We start from the raw sequence: 21936 nt of genomic DNA on the forward strand, positions 1-21936 counted from the left end.
CGTGGCGGGCTGTGTTGTGGCCCCGGCTGTCTCCGTCCTTCCCCCCGAGCCCCTTCCATGCCAGCTGCTCCGGGCTGGGATGGGAACCCAGGTGTGCTGGCTCCGGCCCCTGCAGCGTGCTGGCTCTCCGTGCGGCCCTGGCCGTGCTGCCCCTTGAGCTTTCGTGGCAAAGACGTGGTCGCTCCCCTAAACCCCCTCCCTCCCTGGCAGGCCTCACGGGTGCGTAATGGGGCGGGAGAGGCTCTGCTGCGCTGCCATCGCGTTCCCTGCGCAGGAGAGGTGCCCTGGTGCTGTCCACGCGTGTCAGGAGGTGACGTGGCTGCATCGAGCCCCAGCTGCCAATATACGGCTTGCAAAGAGCATGAGCAGGGGCAGGTGGGGGTGCCTAGGCTGAAACCAAGGGTTTAACCCCGCTCCCTGGTGCATCTCTAGCCTCCCCAAAGCACCTGGTTGCTGCGCTGGCTAGAAACGGGCAGGGGACTGACCAGCCTGTTTGGAGCCAGGGGACACCAAGGAGCGGGTGCCCGGGGCCAAGCAGCACTGCCCCACTGGAGCCTGGGCCAACTCGGCCGTGGTGTGCCCCGATGTCAGGGGAGCGGGGCTGAGCTTGGACCCGGGCTCTTTACGACCCTCCACTTGAGTGGTGGCTGCGGCCGGCTGTGCCCGTCATGTGCACCTGAGAGCTGGCACGACCACGATTCAGGCCAGCTGTAGTCCCCGGGGTGCCTCCAAGCCCTCCCAGGGGTGCTGATGGGGCAACACGATGCACATGATAAACCCAGACGTGGCAACAGGGTTAAAAGCCGTCCGACCTGCTGGGGTCTGTCCGAGGGGTCTGCCTGGCTCTGGTTCCTTTCTGTGCTCCCAAGCAGAGCCAGCGTGGCCCAAGGGGTGGAGAAGCCGTGGTCTCAGCCCTGTTGCGTGTGGGGGGCCTGGCTGCCAGCGCCGGTGCCGGGGAAAGCAGCCGGGGCCCGGTGCTTGCAAACGCGCCGTGTTTAACCCTAAACAGCCAGGAGTGCGGCACGGCCGGTCGGACTGGTTCCAGGGTCGAGGCCGGAGGCTCGGGCTTGTTTGTTGTTTGTGCCCCTGCCCTTTGGCACAGATTGCCCCGATGCTGCTGCCGGACAAGGGGGAGCGACCGTCTCCACGACCGGGGCCCCTTGGTGCTGGATCAGGCTCCCATCCAGAGCACCAGCCCGGGTGACTCGGCCTCCCTCCCCTGCTCCATGGGAGAGGATCCACGTGGCTCCACGGTCCAAGCTGCTCTCAATCATGCCAGGGCCCTGGGGAGGGTCCCCCTGATGCTGGGGTGCCATCACGACCCCGCTGACCCTGCCGACAGCCTCTCCTCGCGCCACCTGGACGGGGAGCCTGCCCCACTCCCCCAGCCCCGGGATCTGCTTCTCGGTTGTCCCATGACTCCTCCAGCCAGGCTTACAGGCTTCCCCCGGCCCTCTCCGCGCTCCCCTCTGCATCAGCCTTGGGGGTGCTGGCTAGTCTGGATTTGATCCTAACACCCCTGGGCAGCAACTGGATGGTGGGCGCCACGGTGCCCCAGCGTGACGGGGTTGCCTGCATGGGTTTAGACGAGGATTTGCACGGGGTGGTTTGGACAGGCGGGGGCCTGGAGGAGAGGTGACCCCTGTGGCTCCTTCCAGCCCTGCTTTCCTATGACCTGACTCCTAGGGTCAGGACCCCTCTGACCCCTCTCTCCTTGTTTTTCAGGGTGGACAAGTCGTTCATCTACCCCAGGAACCTCCGGTGAGTACAGCGCCGCGGGGAGGGCGGCCGGCTCGGGCAGGCAGGGATGGTACCTGCTGGTCCCAGGGGCTCACGAAGGCGGTGCCCTTGGGGGTGACTAGTGCCAGCGAGGGGAAGGAAACGGCCTCAGAGGCAGAAACAAAACCTCAGGGCAGGGGACGCCGATCTCCATCTCGGCACGCGAGGTGTGCGGCTGGTCGCAAGTGTCTGGAGCGAAGCGGCCACGTCCGGGCAGGCACCGTGCAGCAGCCAGCGCAGCCTCCAAGGTGCAGGAAAGGGCTCTGGGCAAGAGCAGATGCTAAATCTGGTGGTAGGCTGGAGGGAGGGATAATTAAAGTCCTGGAGGTGAAGGGAACAGGGGCTGAATGAAGTGCACGGTGGGTTGTCTGCGAGAGAGAGATGGCGCCAGGCGGGCCTGACAGCTCCTTCCGATAACAGCTGATTTCCCAGACAAAGGCGGTGCAGCGGGTCTCGGCTCCCAGGGCTTCAGCAAAGCACTTGAGGCCGTTCGTTAAGCCGGAGAAGAGGGGGATTAGGGGAAGCGCTGGTGATGCGGTGCGGGGAGGGGAGTCAGGCTGGCGGCGGTGACAGGGCAGCTGTCTGCCTCGCTCTTTCTGCTTGTGACCTTGGCGTACGAGGTGGGCGTGCGGCCGTGCCACCGGCTGAGGAAACGAGGCCAGGGCCCGGGCGACGCGCCGGGGGAGAGCATCCGGAGTGCACGCGGTGACCCTGAGGAGCAGGGGGATGCACACGGGGCAGCGGTGGCATTTCCAAGAGAGACAGGAGCGAGCCCGTGCAAGGCATGGGCCGCGGGACCTGGGATGGAGAGGCGCCTGCACGCTGGACCAGGGCAGGGGAAGGAGGGGAGCCTGGAAGAGCCAGGCTCGGTTCGCCCCGCCAAGCAGAGGGGCAGAGGGACGGGAGCCCATGCCAGCGGCACTGCGGGGCGGGCATCGAGGGGAAGCGATTCCTGGCGCTGCGTCGGGTGGGAGCCTGGAAGGGAAGCCCGGGAGCACGCTCCCTCCCCTGGAGCCCGGATCAGGCCCTGCAGCTGGGGCAGCCTTCCCCGGGAAACAAGGGGGCCCTGGAGCAGACAATAGGCCCACTCAGGCGCCTCCCTGGCCCGCAGCCCAGCCGATGCAGATGCTTGGATGCTCGCCCTCCCTGCCGAGCTGAAAGGGGCATTGTGCTTTGGGGGGAGACGCTCCCCGCTCCGCGGAGGGAGAGCATGGGGGGGGCAGTCCCCAAGGCATCTGGGGCCCTGCCACAGGCACCCCGTGGGCCCCGAGCTGGCCTACGCATGGCGTTTCTGTGCTGCATCCCAGCCCAGCACCCTCCTCTGCCCGGGGACGGAGCCGGCAGCCGCGTGGTGGCATCCACATGCCCTGCAAAAGGGGTGAGGAGCAGCCTGGCAGCTTCAACCCCGCGGCCCCGGGGGAGCTCCTCCAGCAGCGGGGAAGGTGCTGGGCTGCCAGCTATGGGGATGATCCCGCATTGCATTACCAGGAGGAGATGCTCCCTCGGCCCCTGATTGGGGCGTGCAAAAAGGCAGCACAGCCCCGGAGCCCTGGGCTCTTGCTCCCAGCCCTGCCCCGGCCGTGCAACACCCTGTCTGGTCCGCTCAGGCCGCGAGCTCTTGGGGCCAGGCAGCTCTCAGCGCAGCGAGGTCCTGGCCTTCGCCGAGGCCTCTAGATGCTAAAGCAGCGCCGGTGCTGGGGCAAGGACTAAGTCAGACGTGGCTGGCGCTCCCAGGGGGAGCTGGGCCCTGCTGTGCAATTCCTGGGGCGCCTTGTGCTTGGAGAGAGCGGCATGAATGCTTTGCGTTGGGTGCTGGGCATGCTTCCGCCTGGCAGGAAGCCGACTCCAAAGGGCAGGCTAGCACGACATCCGTGCCCACCCTCCCCTGGGTATCACTGCAGCAGCTGAAACACCTTGACTGGGGGTCACGGGCATACCTGAGGCTGCTGCCACAGGCACCCCCGCACCCATCCCTCCTGCCCTAAGGCCGAAGGGTGCCCTTCGCTGCCAGTCTCAGCCTCCCTGCATCCAGCTTGGGAGCGGCAGGCTCTTCTCTGCTCCATTTCTGGGTGGGTCTGCCTGGAAGGGAGATGGGGAGTGCAGGGCATGCTCCTGACGTGCCGGGGACACACACAGCAGCAACAAATGCGTGCATTTAGAGATGCAGGCTCCCTGGTGGGCTCTGAAAATGCCAGTCCTCCGAGGAATAGTCCCCTGTGTGCAACAGCCCTTCCGCCCCCGGCATCTCGTTAAATAACTCACCAGCCACTAATTCCAAGCAGCAGGAGGTGCCCTGCCCCCACCGTGCTCCCGAGGAGCCCCCTCAGCTCCTCCTTCCTGCAGGCAACAGATGGTCTTTGCAGCGTGCCCTGAACGCTGCCCAGACCCAAGGCAGCAGCCTGCCTCTGCGCCCGCTCGGAGGAAGCTGCTGAGGGGATTTCTGAGCCATGGGCTGGGCTTCCCCTTGCTCCGTGGTAGCCATGTCAGCATGGAAAACCCTGCAGAGCGGTCTTGACCTAAGCTGCTCCTAGCTTGGCACGTGCAGGGCCCTGGGCTGTGGCACATGCACTGCGTGTCTCAGTGCATTTGTCTTCCCTGCACCCTGAAAGGGGGTGCAGCTCTCACACCCATTGCACAGAGGCTAAGTGACATGCCCGTGGACATGCGGGGAGTCTGTGGCAGAGCTGGTTTGGGTGAAGATGTGGCCCAGGGGAAGGTCGCTGCTTCAGACAGGTGTCCAGCAGGGCTGACGTTCCCCCTCCAAGCGCCGCGAGGCTCCGGTGCCGGCACTGGGTCCCACGGGCAGCTGCGTTCCCCAAGAGGGTGGTGTTTGGAGCCAAGCCTGGGCCTGCGGGCAGGGAGTGCTCCCAGGGCAGCCTGGGTCACGGGAGTCCTGTGGGCACCGGGCAGTGGCACGCAGTCCCTCGGCAGTGAGGGTCACGCTCTCCCACGGAGACGCGGGAGGACAGCATGCACGGCCTCTCGGGCTGTGTGAGCAACGGGGTAATGTGTGCGTTCCCCGCGCGTTGTGGGTAATGTGCATTGTTTGGGCATTGTGGATAAGGATCCTACGCTGAGCACTGACTGCATGTGTCCTTCTCCGGTCACAGTGGCTAAGTCTTCACAGGTGGCATTTGTGTGCTCATCTCCAAGTTGGCCAAGTTCGCTGATGACACCAAACTCTGGGGCAAAGCATCCACACCAGAAGACAGGCGGGTGATCCAGGCTGACCTGGACAGGCTCAAGAAATGGGCAGATGAGAATCTGATGGTGTTCAACACCGAAAAATGCAAGGTTCTCCACCTTGGGAAGAAAAACCCGCAGCATCCTTATAGGCTCGGCAGTGCTACTCTGGCTAGCACTATGGAAGAAAGGGACTTGGTGGTCATGACTTACCACAAGATGAACACGAGCCTGCAATGCGATGCTGTGACCAATAAAGCCACCAAAACGCTGGCTTGCATTCATAGATGCTTCTCAAGCAAATCCTGGGACGTCATTCTCCCCCTGTACTCGGCCTTAGTGAGGCCGCAGCTGGAGTACTGCGTCCAGTTTTGGGCTCCACAATTCAAAAAGGATGTGGAGAAGCTTGAGAGAGTGCAGAGAAGAGCCACGCGCATGATCAGAGGTCAGGGAAGCAGACCCTACGATGACAGGCTGAGAGCCCTGGGGCTCTTTAGCCTGGAAAAGCGCAGGCTCAGGGGTGATCTGATGGCCACCTACAAGTTTATCAGGGGTGACCACCAGGATCTAGGGGGACGATTGTTCACCAGAGCGCCCCAAGGGATGACGACTAGGTCGAACGGTCAGAAACTCCTGCAAGACCGTTTCAGGCTGGACATAAGGAAGAATTTTTTTACTGTCCGAGCCCCCAGGGTCTGGAACAGCCTGCCACCGGAGGTGGTTCATGTACCTACATTGAACACCTTCAACAGTAAATTGGATGCTTATCTTGCTGGGATCCTATGACCCCAGCTGACTTCCTGCCCCTGGGGCGGGGGGGGGGGCTGGACTCGATGATCTTCCGAGGTCCCTTCCAGCCCGAATGTCTATGAAATCTCCTGGCTAAAGTCCAACCCAGGCCCTTTCCTCTCCCCCTCCTGCTTCCTTGCGCATGCGCTGCGGGTGCAGGGACTCTCCTCCTCTTCTCTCTGGCTGTTCCACACCAGAGGCAGCTGCATTTGGCAGCGGCAGTGGAGGCCGTGGCTACTGGGGCTGCTTGGACCATGAGGTTTCTTATTTGGTGCCTGACCAGACCGATTGCAGGAGGAGGAAATATCTCATTTGAGGTAGAAGGGCAGAAACAGGACAAAGTGGAGAGCAGGCACTGGCCAGCCAAGACAGGCCCCTGGCTGGAAGGAGCTTGAATGCCAAGGCTGCCCCTCCTTCCTCCGACCATCGATCTTTCCTGAAGGCTGGACACAGCCTCGGCTTCCCCGGCGTGCGGCTGCTTCGCGCATCGATCCCCGGCAGCCTCAGCAGCCGGAAGGGGCCTCGGAGCAAATCGATCCCGCTCCAGCCTGTCTGGGGCCTGCCCAGGTGCTGCTTCCTTCGCCTCTGGCATCGATCCACCCCCACGCCAGCCCCTCGTGCCCTGGGGCCAGGGAATGAGCCGGCCCCCTGCTCCGTCATGCGTCCGCGATGCCCTCGGTCCTCTCCCTGCCGCTGGGGGGAGAACGTGGCTTCCTGGGGTCACAGCAGAGGGTCTCTTTGCAGATACACCTGTGACTGCTGTGAGATCCCACCTCTGCCTGTCTGCAAACCACGTGTGCCACCCCTGTGCAATCTCGACCTCAAGGCCTGATGGTTGGGAGCTCTTCAGACTCCAGATCTGCCATTTAGGGGATGTGCGGAGGCAGAAAGAGGCAGAGACCCAGGCTCCATTTGCTGCTTTGCACTGCTTTGAGCAGCCCGCTGAAGAGCCTTTCTGCTGTCTTTGTTTTTGCTTTAAGGGGTTTTTTTTCAATGCTGGGAATTCAAGGTCAAGTTTGTTGTGGGGGCTCAGACAGCCCGAGCGCCAAGCCAGGGAGCTCGCGCAGAGAAGGGACTTGAGCCGAACGCTTTGGAGGTCGTGTCTGCTTCTGCGGGGTGTTTCCCAACACCCAAACCTCAAGCAAGCGCTCGGGACGGGAGCTGTGTTAGGGAGAGGCTCCGTCCTCACTCGCTGCCAACCCGGCGCCCAGCCTGGCCCCCTGCTCTCTCCCAGTAATGAAACACCGCGCAGAGCAGTGATTAACGAGGGGGCCACGTCATGCAAATGAAACATGAATGCAAAATACCAGCGGACCCAGCCGGGCACCACCTGCTGCGGCAGCTCCTCCATTATACACGGTGCCGATGGTTTTGTCATGTCCTTCACGGGGGCACGTGGAAAGGACTCTGCGTCCCGCTCCATCCTTGCACCGCATGCATTATCGCGTGGGCTCGGAGACCCGTGGCGCCAGACGAGGGCTGGGGCTTCAGGTGGGGAGAGGCACCGGGCACGTTGCAGCCGTGCAGCACGGGGAGAGCCTGCTCCCACGCCCCTGCCCCGAGCAGCGGTCAAGTCCGGATCTGCTTCCACAGAGGCGGTTTCCAAAGGAGCACAAGCCATGCCCCACAAACCCCACGGGATCTGACCTCCTGCTCTTCAGGCCTCTGAAGAAGGGAGCTGGCTGGGAAACGAGGCTGCGGTTTCACACGCACTGAGGCTTGACCGTCTGCATCTCTGGGAAACTTCCACGGGGCGAGAGGAGGCGGAGAGCGATGCAGAGCGCGTGCATGCCAAGCACCCACAAGAGATCCTTTCCCAGCCGAAAGGAGCCGAGCCTGCCGGGTGCCGCCGATCTCCTTCCCGCCACAGGCTCCTTCCTGAGCCCTGCGAGAAGTGCCGGGTTCAAGCCATCTGCCTTTTCTGCGGGAAACGCATTGAGCTGAAAACCCCTGGAGCGAGGGGTGTGTGGCAGGGCTGGCAGCAACCAGCATCAAGGTGACGCCAACTTGGGGACTTGCTTGGCCCTCGGGGATGATGGAGAGAGTAGGAGCAGAGAGGAGGATCTTGCTGCAGAGAGGAGGATGCAGAGCAGCGGCTGGAAGTTATGGCAAAGTTGGTTTAGGTTGGAGACCAGGGAAAACGTCTTCGGTGTCAGTGCAGGGAGGCCGTGGGATGGACGCCAGGGACGGGAGGACTCTCTGTCCCTGGAGGTGTCAAGGAGAGGCTGGACGGGCACTGGGATGCAGCGATGCCTGTGCTCTGCTATGGGATTTCCCAAGTTTCTGGGCTGTGCCGGTTGCTCCTACCCGCTTTCTGCTCCATGTGTTAGGGGGTTTGAAGCCTCCCCCAGAGGCTGCAGCCCAGGCTGGGGATGGGGCTGGCTTGTGCCAATGCTCCTGCTGGCACCGACCCCGCACGTCCTGGCTGGAGGGCGGCGAGCGGGGGTACGCTGCTAGAGGGTCTTGCTCCTGCGCTCAGGCTCAGACCGATGCCGTATTTAGGGTCAAGATGGGATGCCCACCCCCCGGTCAGATTGGCACCGACATGGAGGGTTTTGCCTTCCCCTGCAGCAGGAGCACGGGCTCTGCCTGGCATCCCTCGAGCATCGATTAACACCCCTTCACACAAGCAAGGCATTGGCGGCTGTGGCAGGTCCGGATGTGATGTCTGGTGCCACTTCAGGGCTGGCGGCATTGTACGAAGAGTTTAGATGACGGGTTTGTCTGGGCTGGTTTGCACAGGGCTGATCCTGCCTCAAGCAGGGCTTGGACTGGATGTGACCTCCGCAGCTCCCTGCCAGCCCTGCTTCTCTATGGGGGCTGGGACGGCCAACCGGAGCCTGTCTGTGGCCAGTCGTCCCTCGTGGCGGGCTATGCCTGACCCCTTGGTCAGAGGCACCCGGAGCTGCCTTGCTGTTAGCACCAAAGGCAAGAGCTGCTTCTGGGCAGGTGGCCGTCCCGCCGCAGCCCCTGGGCCGCCAGGCTTGTTCCTCCGCAGCCCGACAGCTGACGGGGCTGGTTCGTGGGTGATTAGCTGGTGTCGTTAGGGCTGCATCCAGTCCCGTGCCTCGGAGAGCTGCACCGGCAAAGGAGCTGCTCCGCGCAGAGCAGACCCAGCCCCGCTGCCTGCCGGCCTGGGCACCGCGAGCTGGCACGCGCTCCTGGCCGTGGCCCTCCTGGGAGGACTGCTGGGGCCACGGGACTGGGAGGCGCTGCCTTTGTCTGGCTAATCCTCCCGGCCCGTTCGCTCCCCACGTCCCGCGGCTGCAGCGTGTCGATAACGGCTGAGATTAAAAGCATCAGATCAATGGGCTGCACCCCTTCCCCCTCCCGCCGGCCAGGCATGGGGCCAGGGATTTGTTCCAAAGCCTGCCTTGAAAGGCAGAAAATCCCCCGGCCGGGAGCGCCGAGCTGTCCCTCCCTGCCTGGGGATCGATCCAGACAGACGGGCGGGCTCCTCCTTCCTGCCCCGGGCCAGCTCCGTGCGCCTCGGGGCACTGCAGAGAGCTGGGGCTTCGGCTCCCAGACCAGCCAGCTTTGGTGCTGGGCCGGTCGAGGAGACCGTGAACATATCCTCACCGGCTGCGGGCGTTGGCTGCAACCCCGTGGCTTTGTAGGACGTGGCTGGGCCGGGGGGCTGGAGGGATCTGATGGCTGATCATCATTCAGGGCTTGCTAAGTTTCCCCATCGCCGGTCCCATCTAGGCCAGCGGTGCTCCATCCTCCCAGGCCTGGCCCAGATAAAGCAGCTCCGGAGGAAAGGGAGGGGGTGGCCCCGGCTGCACGGAGCGCGGGGCCAGAGGGGGCTTGCTCGGGCACAGCGCGGTGGAAAGCAGCTGGGAGCGGAGCGGCGAGGGGCGGCTTGCGTGAGCCGTCCAGCTCTGCAGAGAAGCTGGCAATAGGCAGCAAGGCGCGCTGAGCCGGCTCAGGTCTCCCAGCTGCCTGGCAAAGGGGGGAGTCTCCTGGGCCCGAGGGAGCCGCTGGGATTGCTGCAGCCCTCCAGAGACGTGCCCCGGCACCTCGGTCTCCACAGCCAGGAGCGGGCACCTGCCCTGCGAGGAGACCCGGCTCCTTGGGACCGATGGGGCTGATTTCGTAGAGCCCCCGGCCCCGCTGCACCCGTCGGGAGGCCGCCATGCCCTCCAAACGGACGAAGCTGCGCGCACTGACCATCCTCATCGGCCTGCTGTACCGCGCCCGGAAGAGGAGGAGGCACGACAGGTAGAGACCCTCGCCGTGTCCTTCGGGGTGAGCTGGGCTGGGCTGGGCTGGGCTGGGCTCCCCTGGGTCAAGGCTGGCCCCGGTCTCCCAGAGCCGAGGGAGCTGGGACTTCAATGTAGGGGTTCACGCATCTGTTCGCGGGGGACCCGCAGGGCAGGCAGGTGGCATCAGCATTTGTCTGGCTGTAGAGTAGGCCTCGTGGTGCCAGGTGCTGTAGAGACTCGGTGCCACGTGGACACTGAATTAAGCATTAAGCTCTTTCCACCTCTTGCAACCGAAGCTCCCCCCGGGCAGGCGCTGTCCGCGGCTCTCCTCCTACAGCGTCTTGCCGGAGGGGCTCAGCCCGGCTCGACCCCGAGGCCGGCGCATGGGACGAGGCAATGCTGTTGTTCCTTGGAAGTGGTGGGTCGGCTGGCAGACCCCAGGGCTTTCTCTAGCCTGGCTTCACACTACTGCTGGGAGAGGAGACAGATGTTGCACCTCCATTCCCTTTGGGAGGGCGAGGAAGGCCAGAGAGGCGGAGTTGTCGGTGCTTTTGCAGTTTTCTATCCATGTTGAGCTGCAGAAAACCAGGCCTCTCCGCGGAGCCGTTTGGCCAAGGGGCTTGGTCAGCGAAGCATAGCGGGGAATGATCAGCTGGGGGAAGGAGCTGTTTGGGTGCTTCACTGATATCCACTTGTGTCCTGCGTGTGCAAGAGAAGCCGGGGGGGCGGGGAAGCACACATCCCAGCCCTTTGGAAATCTCCTCCCAGGGCTCCCCCCCATCCCAGCCACCTCCCGATGTTCACTCGCTGCATCCCGTGATGCATCACAGGGCCCATGGAGCAAGCAGCGGAGCAAGGGGAGGAAGGTTGCAGAGGTTTGGGGTGAGCCCACGGGCACCCCTTCAAGCGGATGGGGTGGTGAGGGAAAAGAGACCCCCCCCACACACACTCTCATAGGCATTGCACATGCAGGGCTGCTTCTCTTCCCCGGGTCCTGATGGCGTTAGCAGGCCCAAGTCATGTCCGGACCTCGTTCCCACCGGCAGAGCTATCCCGGAGGAGGGAGCCGCAGATGCTGAGAGAGCGCAATGAATAGAGCCTTAGAAATGCCCTGGATTGGATCGGAGGGGAAGGCAGGGAGGAAGGAAACAGCCTGAGAAAGAGGAAGGAAAGCAGAGAAAGAGGAGAGTGTCTGTACCGCAATGCCGTGAGGGTTGCAGCGTCAAATGCCCGGGGTCATTGGGATCGGGGCTCCAGGAGAAGGAACAGAAAGCTGGCTTCGTGCCTCCCAGATGGGGAGCTTTGGTGTGAGATTGAGCAGCCCTGGGGCTGCTCCGGCATACGGCAGCCTCCCCTGACTCCCCGTCTGAGCATGGAGCTGCGCCCGCTTCCCCTGCGTCTCTCGACTGCCTGCCTCGAGTCAGGGGACAAGGACCCGGCTTTGAGAGGCGACATGGGACATGATAGAAGAGCGGGTTGCTGCGAGGGCCCCGACTGTCCCTGGCAAGGGTTATCTGTCTGGGGAGCAGAGGGGATCTTTCTCCTCCAACCCTCTCCCATCGTGGGGCTCGGTCGGTGTTTGAGCTGCGTCTGAACTGGAACACAACAACAGGCGCTCGCTGGGATGCAGCTGGGAACAGAAAGCAAGAGGCAGGTTTTGATGCATTATGCATCAGCCAGGGATTCGGCTCCGGCTCTGCTCGGCCGCTGCAGGAACGTGGAGTGAGCTTGCCAGCCGGCGCGCCCGGCCCGGGGAACTGGGACAAGCCGTGGCAAGGGACACACGCCCACACATTATGCACGCACGCGCACACGCGCATGTGCTCGCTTGGGTCCGCATGCGCCGTCTGCAGAAAGGACAGCACAGCTCCCTGTCTCCAGTCAGATGCCTAGGGCCGAGGGGCCCTGGAAATCGTACAAGGCACCTATATGAATTTTTTAGTGCCTCAATCCCTTTGGAAATTTCATCCTTCGTGACTTAAGCACCTAGGATCTGTTTTGTCAAAGTGACTCAGACCTGAAGAGTCCTTCGTGGTCAATGGGATCCCGGCTTCCAAGTCACTTCCCTAGCTTTGAAAATGTGAGCGATGCTGTGAACGGTTGCCCTCGGACGTGTGCTCAGGGCTGGATCCCAGTCCCCTAGGGCCAGGCAGACCCCAGGAGATGCAGCAACCCACAGCTCTCTGAGCACCAAGAGGCCCGGGTCATCCTTCCCAGAGCCTGGCAACTTCCACGCGTCCGGAGAGGATGCCAGCTGGGTGCCACCCCCTCCGGGACCTGGTGCTAGCAGGTAGCGGAGGCACGATTGCAGCAGCAAGGCAGCCGTTGTGAGGCAAGCGGGAGGCTTGCTGTGGGTCCGCAGGGCCTAGTTCAGGGCCCTTTGCTCCAAAGTCACCTGTTTTCAGGATGGGGACCCGGCAGCAATTGCAGAGAGGGGCCTGCGTCCAGGACCTCTTTGGTGCCTAACAGATTGCAGGCAGCAGGAGCTGGAAATAGGAGCAGCCCAGAGGTCGGAGGGACGAAGAGGCAGGGATTGTTGCTGTGCATAGGGAGCCGGGCTGCTCCGTGGTGCCAGGGGCTGCATCGTGCAGGACGGAGCCGTGGCAAGAAGCAGCCCCTGCCCCAGAGCTGGTAACGCAGGATAAGGCAGAGGAGGGAAGAGCCAATATTGCAAGACAGCCCCCACCCAGCTGTCCCCTGGGCATGCCCACCTGTAAGCGAGCATCAAAGCAAAACGAGGCTGTCGTGACTGGCACGTCTTTGCAAATGTGAGCGATGCTGCAAACGGTTGCCCTTCGGCGTGCGCTCAGGGCTGGTTCCCCATCGCCTACGGCCAGGCAGACCCCAGGAGACACGGCAGCCCGCAGCTCACGATGCTGCCACGTGACGGCCCATCTCTGAGCACCGCTGTGCCTGGTGTTGCGTCTGGTGTCCGACCCCCCCGGGCTGGGCAGGCTTTGTGGCAATCAGCTTTGTGCTGCAAACGGGCTGCAGCCGCGAGCGGGGAAGATCAGGTGCATCTATTGCATCAGATGGCTTTGTTTCCGGAAGCTCGCTGCACGCTTAGCTGCAAGCCGGTAATCCCGTCAGCGAGACTTATCGGCAAATCCCTCTGGGGGCCGGGGGCCGCTCTCCCGCGGCTCCAGCCGGGCCGGCTTTGACAGCTGCCTCCTCTCCCGAGGCCGCGCCAACGGGGTCACTCCTCGTTGACCCCACAGCATAAGCAAGACAGGAACAGAGCTCGTGGCTACGGCCTAGCAGGCATCGTGGGGGCAGGAAGGATTTGGCCCCCATGCCTATGAAGCTCTCTGGCATTCACAGGTAGGGGCCGGCTGCAGATGCTGCGGCAGGGAGGAGCCGGTCTGGGCAGCGAGAAGTCGGAAGAGTTGGGCAGGGAGAGGAGGGTATGAAACAACCGGCCTCGCTCGTCTAGTGCGGGGAGCGCCCGGGCTTCAGCTCCCGGACGGATGGGGCTGGGGGATGCAAGGGCCAAGCTAGGGGGGCATGAGATCTGGCTCGTCTGACCACGCCGTCATCCCATGCCTCGGTCTCCCCGCCTGTAAACAGGGCGGTGCGATTGCTCTGAGGCCCATGGATGGAAAGGGGGACGGAGGCGATGGCTGCTGTAACCAGAGGCCCAAAGGAAACAACGGAGGTGCTGGGCAGGGAGCCATGCCCCCCTTGCGCCGGTCGGGACTGACGGAGGAGATGCATGGGGTCGGGGAGTGCCGCAGCGCCCCGTCACTACAGAAACAAATAAACATCTCATTTGCATATTTGCATATGCAGATCAGACAGCCCCAGAGCTGAAGGAGAGCCCAGAGCAGGGGCCTGGCAGCTCCCTGGCTGGGGAGAGCCCCACTGAGCAGGGGTGCGGGGAGACCAGGCCCATCCCAGTACCCCCCGCAATGCCTCTTGCACCATCACGGTTTTGGAGGCCACGTGGAGCCGCACAGCCGGCCTGAGGACTGCTCCGGTCTCTGCATCGACATAGGAAATGACTAGCCGGGCTCCGGACGGAGCTGGGCACGGATGCCCTCCCGCATCACGACAGCCGGAGACCTGCCTGGTCCCAGGGTGCTGGAAGGGATGCAGAGCTGCGAAGGCTGGTAGCTGGGCGGATGCCCCGGGGCAGGCCCGGGTGCTGCGGGGAGGGCAGAGGGGATGGAGCCCTGTGCGGGGAGCGGGTCCTCGCTGCTCATCCTCCAGGCGCAGGGAGCTCTGCGGGAAGGCGTGATGGGACGGGTCTCCCTCCCTGCCGTCCGCGCAGATGGCTGCGGTTCGCAGCGTGATTTGTCACCATCATTACGCGCTTATCCAATTATAATTGTCAATCAATTAGTAGCGGAGGTTCGTCGTGGCTGCCCCCGGTTGCCATAGGGACCGCTCAGCCCAGAGTGCTTTAGCTCCTTCCTTGATTGCGCTGCTAGATACCCTGGCCCGCCTGGGTACCACGCAGCTGGACCCGGGCCAGCCCTGTGCCAGTGCTCCTCCAGTGAAAAAGTTTTGCCCTGTAGCAGGGGTTATAGAAACCGGCGGTGAAACGAGCCCCCCAGACTGGGGAAAAACCCCAAATGAGGAAGCATCTCCTGTCGCTTACGTTACAGGGAAACCAACCGCCCAACAGGGAAACCAATACCTGGTCTGTGCTGCTACCCTTGGGGAAGCCGCTGTCTTGGCAGACCAGCCAGCTGAAGGATTATGGCCATTTTACAGAGGGGGAAACTGAGGCACACAGCAATCGCTTGACTTGCCCAAGGCCGTGCAGCAGGTCAGTAGCAGGGCAGGGAGGCGAACGCTTGGGCCGGCGTCCTGATGCGTGCCAGTGCTCTCGGAGGCTGGCTTTGCTGAGACCTGAGGTTGAGGTCTGGGAGGGCGGCTCCTATCCATTGAGTGTCTGAAGGTCACGGCCTCCATCCCAGCCCGGGGGGCACAGCCTGGCACTCAGGCCCTGCCCTTGCGGCATCTGATGCAGCCCCCTGCAGCCGTGCAGAGCCCCTCTGTGGGGCAGGGACTTTTAGCGGAGCAGCCTCCCCTCGCCAGCATCGGGAGCTGCCGCCTACTTGCATGTTCCTGATGGAGGCCCTGCTGCTCCCTCACACCAGCATGCCCCGAGACAGGAGTCCAGGTCTCCTCCCCTGGCCACGCTTTCCAAATGCAGCCCTAGGACATGCCAGGAGCCTAATTCCCTGGCTCCTGCCCTGACCTTCCCTCTCTTCGGTGCACCAGGGGCTGGAGCTGAGGGTGCCTGGTGGTGGTCCCCAGGGGTCCGACCCCTGCCCAATGGGCTGCTGGCTGCCTCGGCCTGTCCCGGAGAAACCTGAAGGTTTTTCCATTTGTTCCTTTTAATTAAAAGCCTCTCCTGCCGGGGCTTGGCACTGACGGATGCTCAGGCCTCGGGAACGTGCTGCAGTCGCTCCTCCCAGAGGTCCCTGCACAGCGGAGGCTGCAGCTGCACCGAGGGCTGTGCTAAAGCTAACGAACATGGGTTGCTTAATTACAGGTGGGCTCCTGGATGGGCAAGCATCACTTGTGCTCGGAGTGATCTGGTCTCAGCAAGGAAGGTGGCTCCAACCAGCTGGCTGGGGACGAGACACTTCGGAGCTGCCTGTCTGCATACAAGGGTGCCGGGCAGGGAGCCAGGGGATACCTCCTAGTGCAGCGAGTCATAGTGGCCGGGAGTGCGATGGGGGCCGGGGCAGAGAGAGACCACTCAGACCTCAGGGGAAAGGGTGCTGTAGGGTGGGACATTCATAATACAACTGGCCCAGACTCGCGTAACCCCAAAGGAGTTCCTTGCAGGACCTCAGGTGAGGGCAGAAGAGTCGGGTCTTGCAGTCTTCCATTGCAAAGGGCTTTAATCCAAGCCCTAAGAAACTCATGCAGTTCGATGCACACAGTGCACAAGCTAATCGTCTCCCCCTGCCAAAATGCAGCCCGTTCTGGGGTGGAACATGGCTGCTGTTTAATAGCGCGCCGGGTCCTCCGTGTCAGTCCCGCGTGGCTTCTTGCCCCGCTCCAGGGTCCAGGCCCAGTCGGAGCCCGTCACTGCCTCCGCGCTCGTGGTGCCGGCTCTTCCGCGCAAGCTGCCGGCTTGGGCTTGAGTCCAGGAGTCTCAGGCGAATGGCACAGCCGGGGGCGTCGTAGCAGTGTAAGATGGGAAGCAAAGGCTGCCGTTGCCAGTAAAAAGCAGGGGTGCTTCAGGGGTCCGGGGCGCGGAGATCACTGGAGCCTTCTCATCGCAAATGCAGCTTAACAGCAAAATAAACCCCCCCCCGGCGCCTTTCCCTGCACACAAGAGTCTGTCCGGGAGCCCCGTGGGCAGTGCAGGGAGGATCCAGCCTGTGTTTTACCCCCAGTGATGTTTGGGGAAAGCAGGTATCCTGCCCAGGAGCTGGGCCTGGCTCCAGGACGGGGTGACGGACGTCTTGGGCTTGCAGGGCATTGGGGAGGGAAGCGGTCACTCGGGGGTTTACCAGCCGTGGTGACCATAACAAGGGGATGGGGTACAGATCCCCCCCCCCTTGCAGCCCTATGCCTGCAGCATGGCCCAGCCCCTCGCCCTGCACCCCCTTCACTGCGGGCACAGCAGCTGGCAGCCCGGAGATCCCGGGGGTCTCGAGGATCTGAGCAAACCCCTGTCCCCAGGGGTCTCTTGAATGCAGAGCAGGAGGAGCTGTCCCCGGAGCAGGCGGCTCTCCGTGCCCAAGAGCATCCCTTCTCGGGTCCCCCGCCCCTCGGAGGAAGGCGGAGCGGCTGCCAGCATCCCCGTGCCTGGGGCGGAGCTCCTTGCCAGGGACCGGAGCGCCGGGGCTGGGGCTGGCTGCGGCTGCGGGTACGTGAGCTCCGCGAGGGGTGCGGCTGGGGTGGGCGCTGCTGGGGGGAGATGCCAGGTTACCCCCCTCCCTGCTTGGGGCACCCGAAACTGTGATGATGGGCATCTGGAAGGGAGGGATCGGGGGCACCCTGCCCCTCCTGTCCCCCCCCCCCATGCCCTTAGCAGCCGGGCACCCCCTGCTCCCACCCCCTGGGCTGCAGGGGACTGCCAAGCCCACCCTGCTCCGCTCTGCAGCCTGGGGGCAGGTGGGACCCTCGCTGCACGGGCAAGTGATGCCCCTCCCGGCCCTCCCCACTGCCCATCCCAGCCGGGGCCTTGCTGGGAGTCTTTCCTTGTTCCCGCATCCTTTGCAGCAGGATGGACAGGGTCACGACACGGTCCGGCGGGGGGCTGCCCCCAGGTCCAGAGCTGGGAGGGGCAGGGACATGGGGCCATGTCTCCGTGGAGCGCTCTGGCCCCGTCCTGCTGTCCAGATGCCAGTCGGAGGGACAGGGCCAGGCCCCAGGGTCATCCCAGGGTTGTGGCCCCCGCATCTGTAGTTCAGCGGGAACCTGGCCCTGGTCTTAACCCCCAGCCCGGGGCCCTGGATCAGTGCTTAGCCACCAGCTGGCCTAGTGGTTAGTGTTCAGTGCCCCCCAGAAGCCCACAGACCTCCCTGCGCACAGGACTGAGACAGGGGTGACCTGGTGCATTGCGGGCTGAGCCGTGGCACCATGCGGGGTCTCTCCCCTTTGCCCGCCTTGGGGGTGCTGGTGAGGCACTGGGGCAGGGGCAGGAGCTCCTGTCAGCTGGAGATCGGGGTGGCAGGGAGGCTTCACCCCACAGCCCCTCCATCTCTGCAACGTCTGCACCGTACAGTGCAGCGCCCTTTTGCCCGCCGGGCTCAGCAAGCAGGACCCGGGCTGCAAAACAGGCCCTGCTCCAGGCTGCGGGGGCGAGGAGCAGCGAGCTCTGCCAGGACCATTTGGTTTCAGGGCTGGGCATTGCCCCTCTGCTGCGGCTCTGTAGCGTCACAGTCCAGCCCCGCCAGCGAGCACCGGGGGCTCGAATTGCTCCTGTGCCCCCATCCCGTGGGCACGGCATTGTGGCGTTGGGCTCGCAGCTCTGGTACTTTGTGGCCGAGGGCAGCCAGGGCTTGCATGTTTGCACTGGCGTGTTGGGCACCACTGCCTCAGCACCATGCTTGCTTCAGTGCTGGGCAGCTTCAGCACTGGGTTGTTTCGGGGCTGCCACGTGGCTGTGGATCTGAGCGATGCCGCCTGGGGTTGTGGTTGTGGGGTGCGTGCGGCACCCCACGGCTCCGTGGCCTGGCTCCAGTTGCAGTCGTGCAAATGGCCTCTGCTCTGCTAGGGAGAAGCGCTGGGGAAGTGCGTTCTTCTGCCCGCCTGCTCCACGGGGCTGCTCGCCTCCATGCATCTGTGGAGCGCATGTGTGCGTGCGGGGGGGCGCGGGGCTGGCACGGAGCCCCTCGGGCATGCTAACAATCGCTTCAGCACAGCCTTCTCTGGCAGAGCAGAGAGGTTTTGCATGCTCACAAGCTCCTCTGATGCGTGGCTGCTGCGTGCAAGGAGGTCCTGGGAAGTGGCACGGGGGAGGAGGACGGCACACAGCGGCCAGGGCATTTGCCCTGTGGGTACAGCCCCTCGGTGCACCCACCCTGGTTTTGCACAAGAGGGACCTGACTGCAGCTGCTGTGGGATGCCCAGGGAAGACATCTGCGTGGCAGAGCCACGGTCTGGAGTCGCAGCAGGGCACCCGAGCTGGGGGCAGCCTCGAGGGGCTTCGGCAGAGCACAGCAGCATGTGCGTGCCCATCACATGCCTCCCCGTCTCCAGCTGGGCTCACGGATCCCTGACATCTACCGGGACCCGCGAGTTGCTTTCCAGCTGGAGAGAGGATACAGTCCCCGTGTGCCCCTGGGGTGACAGCCAGGGGGGCCTGGGCAATGCCCGGCTGAGCTGCCCCCGAGACCACTCTGTGGGGTGAAATGGCTCCTTGGTCAGCTCTGCTTTGCACTGTGTGATGCTCGCAGGGGCCAGCTCTGCCCTCGCCATAGGCCTGCTGAGCCCAGGGGAGGGCGCCAAGCTCCCGCCGCATGGATGGTTTCGGGCACAGCTGGAAATGGTGGCTGCACCCGGGATGCTCCGGGCACCTGCCTGCAACATGCAGAGACCTGGCTGCGTGGATTTGGGCCTGGGGTGGGTGTGGGACATGCATCTGACCCCTCCCCTGGTCTAGGTCTCCCTGCCAAGGTCTGTAAAAGTGTCGTAGGTCCATGACCTCCAAACAGCTGGGTTCTGGCCCGGCCTGTGCGACTGAGATCCAGGCCTTCCCCTGGCTGTGCCTCGGTTTCCCCACCTGTCACATAGGAGCTACCGCGCGAGCGGCTCTGACGCCATGCTGGTGCCGCACGCTCGTGCCAGGCAGAGCTCGCTGGCCTCTGGGTCATCCCAATCTTCCGGCTTAATTGCAAATCAGCGGGGAGTCCCCAGATGGCGAGCGCGGTGCCCGCGAAAGATCCCAGACTGCTCCCGCTCGCAGACGCAGCCCCGCCGGCCACGGGAGCATGGGGCTTTGCTGCGTGGCTGCCTCCCGCTGGGATCCAGGCAGATCCAGGGCTGGAGACGGCTGCAGGCAGTTCACGTACCTGTGCTGGCCTTGCTGGCTGTGCTGTGGCCCTGGGCCGAGCGGGGATGGGGGCACATGCCTGCCCTGGCTCTCAGTCGCAGGCTGGGGCAGTTGCCAGAGGCACTGTGGGGCAGGGGGTGGCTGGGGGGGCACAGCTCTGGTCCCTGCTGTGGCGGGTAACACAGCTCTGGGTCCCAGACAGTGGGTTCAGTGCCCTGGGCATGTCACTTCACCTCGCCGTGCCTCACTTTCCCCTCCTGGGCCCATCTAGCCTAGCTAGAGCATAAGCTTTTCATGATGGGACCTGTCTGTGCATACAGCACCTGGCGCAGGGGGCGCTCACCCTGGCGGTACCCTGCCAGGGCTACTCGCACCCCTGGGCAAACCGCAGCCTGGTGTAAAACCGGATTCTGGTATAAAGCAGGATTCGTCCCCTGAGAGCAGAGCAGGACCCTTGCTGGGAGCTCGCCCTTTGTCCAGGTGCCTCTGGAGCAGCCCGCGTGGCTGTTGCCCAAGGGAGGGGAAGGTAAACACTGCCGGCGGGCACGGTGCTCTTCAGGCTGGGGACAGCCTCCGCCACCGCCCTAGGATCCAGAGCATCCCTGGGGTGTCCAGCTTTGCACCAGAGACCGGCAGCTCTGGTTGCTGCAGGGGTCTCGGAGGCTGGGGGTTATTTCTGTCCCGTGCCCGCTCCTGCCCCTTGGAGCGGTGTGGAGGGGCTGTCTGGAGCCCCTTGTCACACGGCAGCCAGCTGTCTCGGCAATGAACGGCTCTCCCCGCGGCTGCATCTCCCGGTAGCGCCAATCTATTAGCCGCCCCGTTCGCCCGCTACTACCCGATGCAGCGGGCAGCGTGGCTCCGGTTGCACTGGACCAGCCGCCTGCACTGCTGCTTTCCGCTGCAGGGGCTCCTGTCCACGGGGGTTGCGGCAGAGGAAGGCTGGCCCGCTGCAGCCCGGCGTCCTCCTCGCCCAGGCGCTGTTCTCGGCGTAGCCTGGGGATCGTGGTCGTGTGGCCCATCTCCATAGGCAGCCTCTGCCCGGGGCCTGCTGAATGCCCCGGGCCCTCGACCACCCCAGGCTGCAGGGGCTGGACAGTGACCCGCGTCTCTCTTCTCTTGCAGGAAGAACAATGGGCCGAGTCAGCACTTCTCACACGCCGTAGAGCTGCCCCGGGTGGACTCTGCTCCCCCCCACACTGCTCCCCGCCACCCTAAGGTAAGGGGCTGCCCAGCTTTTCCACCCCGCAGGATGAATCACCTCTGCATAGCGCCCACGACACCCGTACTCCCAGTCACGATCGTGCCAGGGGCCTGATCCGTTCACCCATCGGGAAGAAGCTCCAGGTCATCGGGGGAGGGATTGCCCCCCCTTTCCACACAGGATGCATGGCTGAGAGGCAGGGCCACAGAGTCGCACTCCCAGTCCTGCCACTGACTTGCTGTGCAGCCTTGGGCAAGTCCCTTTCCCTCCCCAGGCCTCGGTGTCCATCTCCTGCATCAATGCTGCTGCTCTGCGGCTGGTGGGGGGTGCGGAGATGTCATGGGTGTAGTATCCCCAGCCCAGATGCCCTGGGACGAGATTCCTGTAGGCTTGTAGGGCAGTGACCCTGGCTGTCCTCCAGCTTGCCTGCTGGGATCTGGGGGGCTGGCTTTTCACTCGGGTGCTTTGGGGGTGCTCAGCTGGCCCCATGGGGTCTCTCCTGGTCGGGGAGGCTGCATGGGCCTGTAGCTGCGGGGCTGTTGCTCAGTGTTGGCTGCAGGGCTGGTCCCCGCACGTCATGGTTGGTGATCATCGGGAACACGCTGCAGTCCCTCCTGTGCTGCTGGGCCCCGGTGCCAGCGCAGCTCCCAGGGAAGGCGCTAGGGTAGGGGGCATTGCATGCACCTGAGAGCCACTTGGGTCACACCTTGCTGTCCAAATCCCCCTCCCCTCTGCGCCTTCCAGCCCCCGACACTATTTGCAAGGGAAATGAGGGCAGCTGCAGAGCTGGGCAACCCTCCGGGGGTGGATGGGACCTGTTGCAGCTGTGGGAGCCCATGGCTCCTTGCCCCTGCTTGGTGCTGGTGGTTACCTAGGGGGCAGGGGATTCAGGCTGGCCCTGAGGCTGAAGGAGCAGGGGACAGCGAGAAGTTGTCCCAGACCGATGCGGGAGGGTGAAACTGCCGCCTCTGGGCATCGCTGCCGCGTTCGGGTCTGTGCCCCTGCAAGACGGGAAGTCTGCATTGCTTTGGCCCAGTCTTGCTGTGCTCTCTCCGGCCCACATTTTGGTCCCTTTTGGGTGAGAATGAGTACTCGGGAGACACAGGTCTAGCATTGAAGGACACTTTGAGGCTGCTGCCTAGGGGATTTATGTGCACGCTCCCTTCTGAGCCCCGGGGCCTATTGCAAGCACTTCATCTGCTTGCTTTGTTTTGCTTTGCCAGGCCAGCCTCATCCTGTCCCGACACCGTCAGCGTGGTTGGGTCCTTCCTGCAGGGGCTGGGCTCAGAGCCAGTAGAAAGACTCCCCATGGC

The 21936-nt window shown here is 63.8% G+C and overlaps 1 protein-coding gene across 1 annotated transcript in view; it reads left to right on the forward strand.

Annotated features, from left to right (window-relative positions):
- RAP1GAP (RAP1 GTPase activating protein) overlaps positions 1–21936 on the forward strand; it is a 50837-nt gene that overhangs the window by 1593 nt on the left and 27308 nt on the right. Inside the window, exons 2-3 of the mRNA XM_025203703.1 lie at positions 1726–1761; positions 20545–20638. Of these exons, the coding sequence (XP_025059488.1) occupies positions 1726–1761; positions 20545–20638 (130 nt within the window). The remainder of the gene's footprint in view (positions 1–1725; positions 1762–20544; positions 20639–21936) is intronic.

Source organism: Alligator sinensis, unplaced genomic scaffold (genome assembly GCF_000455745.1).
Source record: "Alligator sinensis unplaced genomic scaffold, ASM45574v1 scaffold512_1, whole genome shotgun sequence".
NCBI classification, from domain to species: domain Eukaryota; kingdom Metazoa; phylum Chordata; order Crocodylia; family Alligatoridae; genus Alligator; species Alligator sinensis.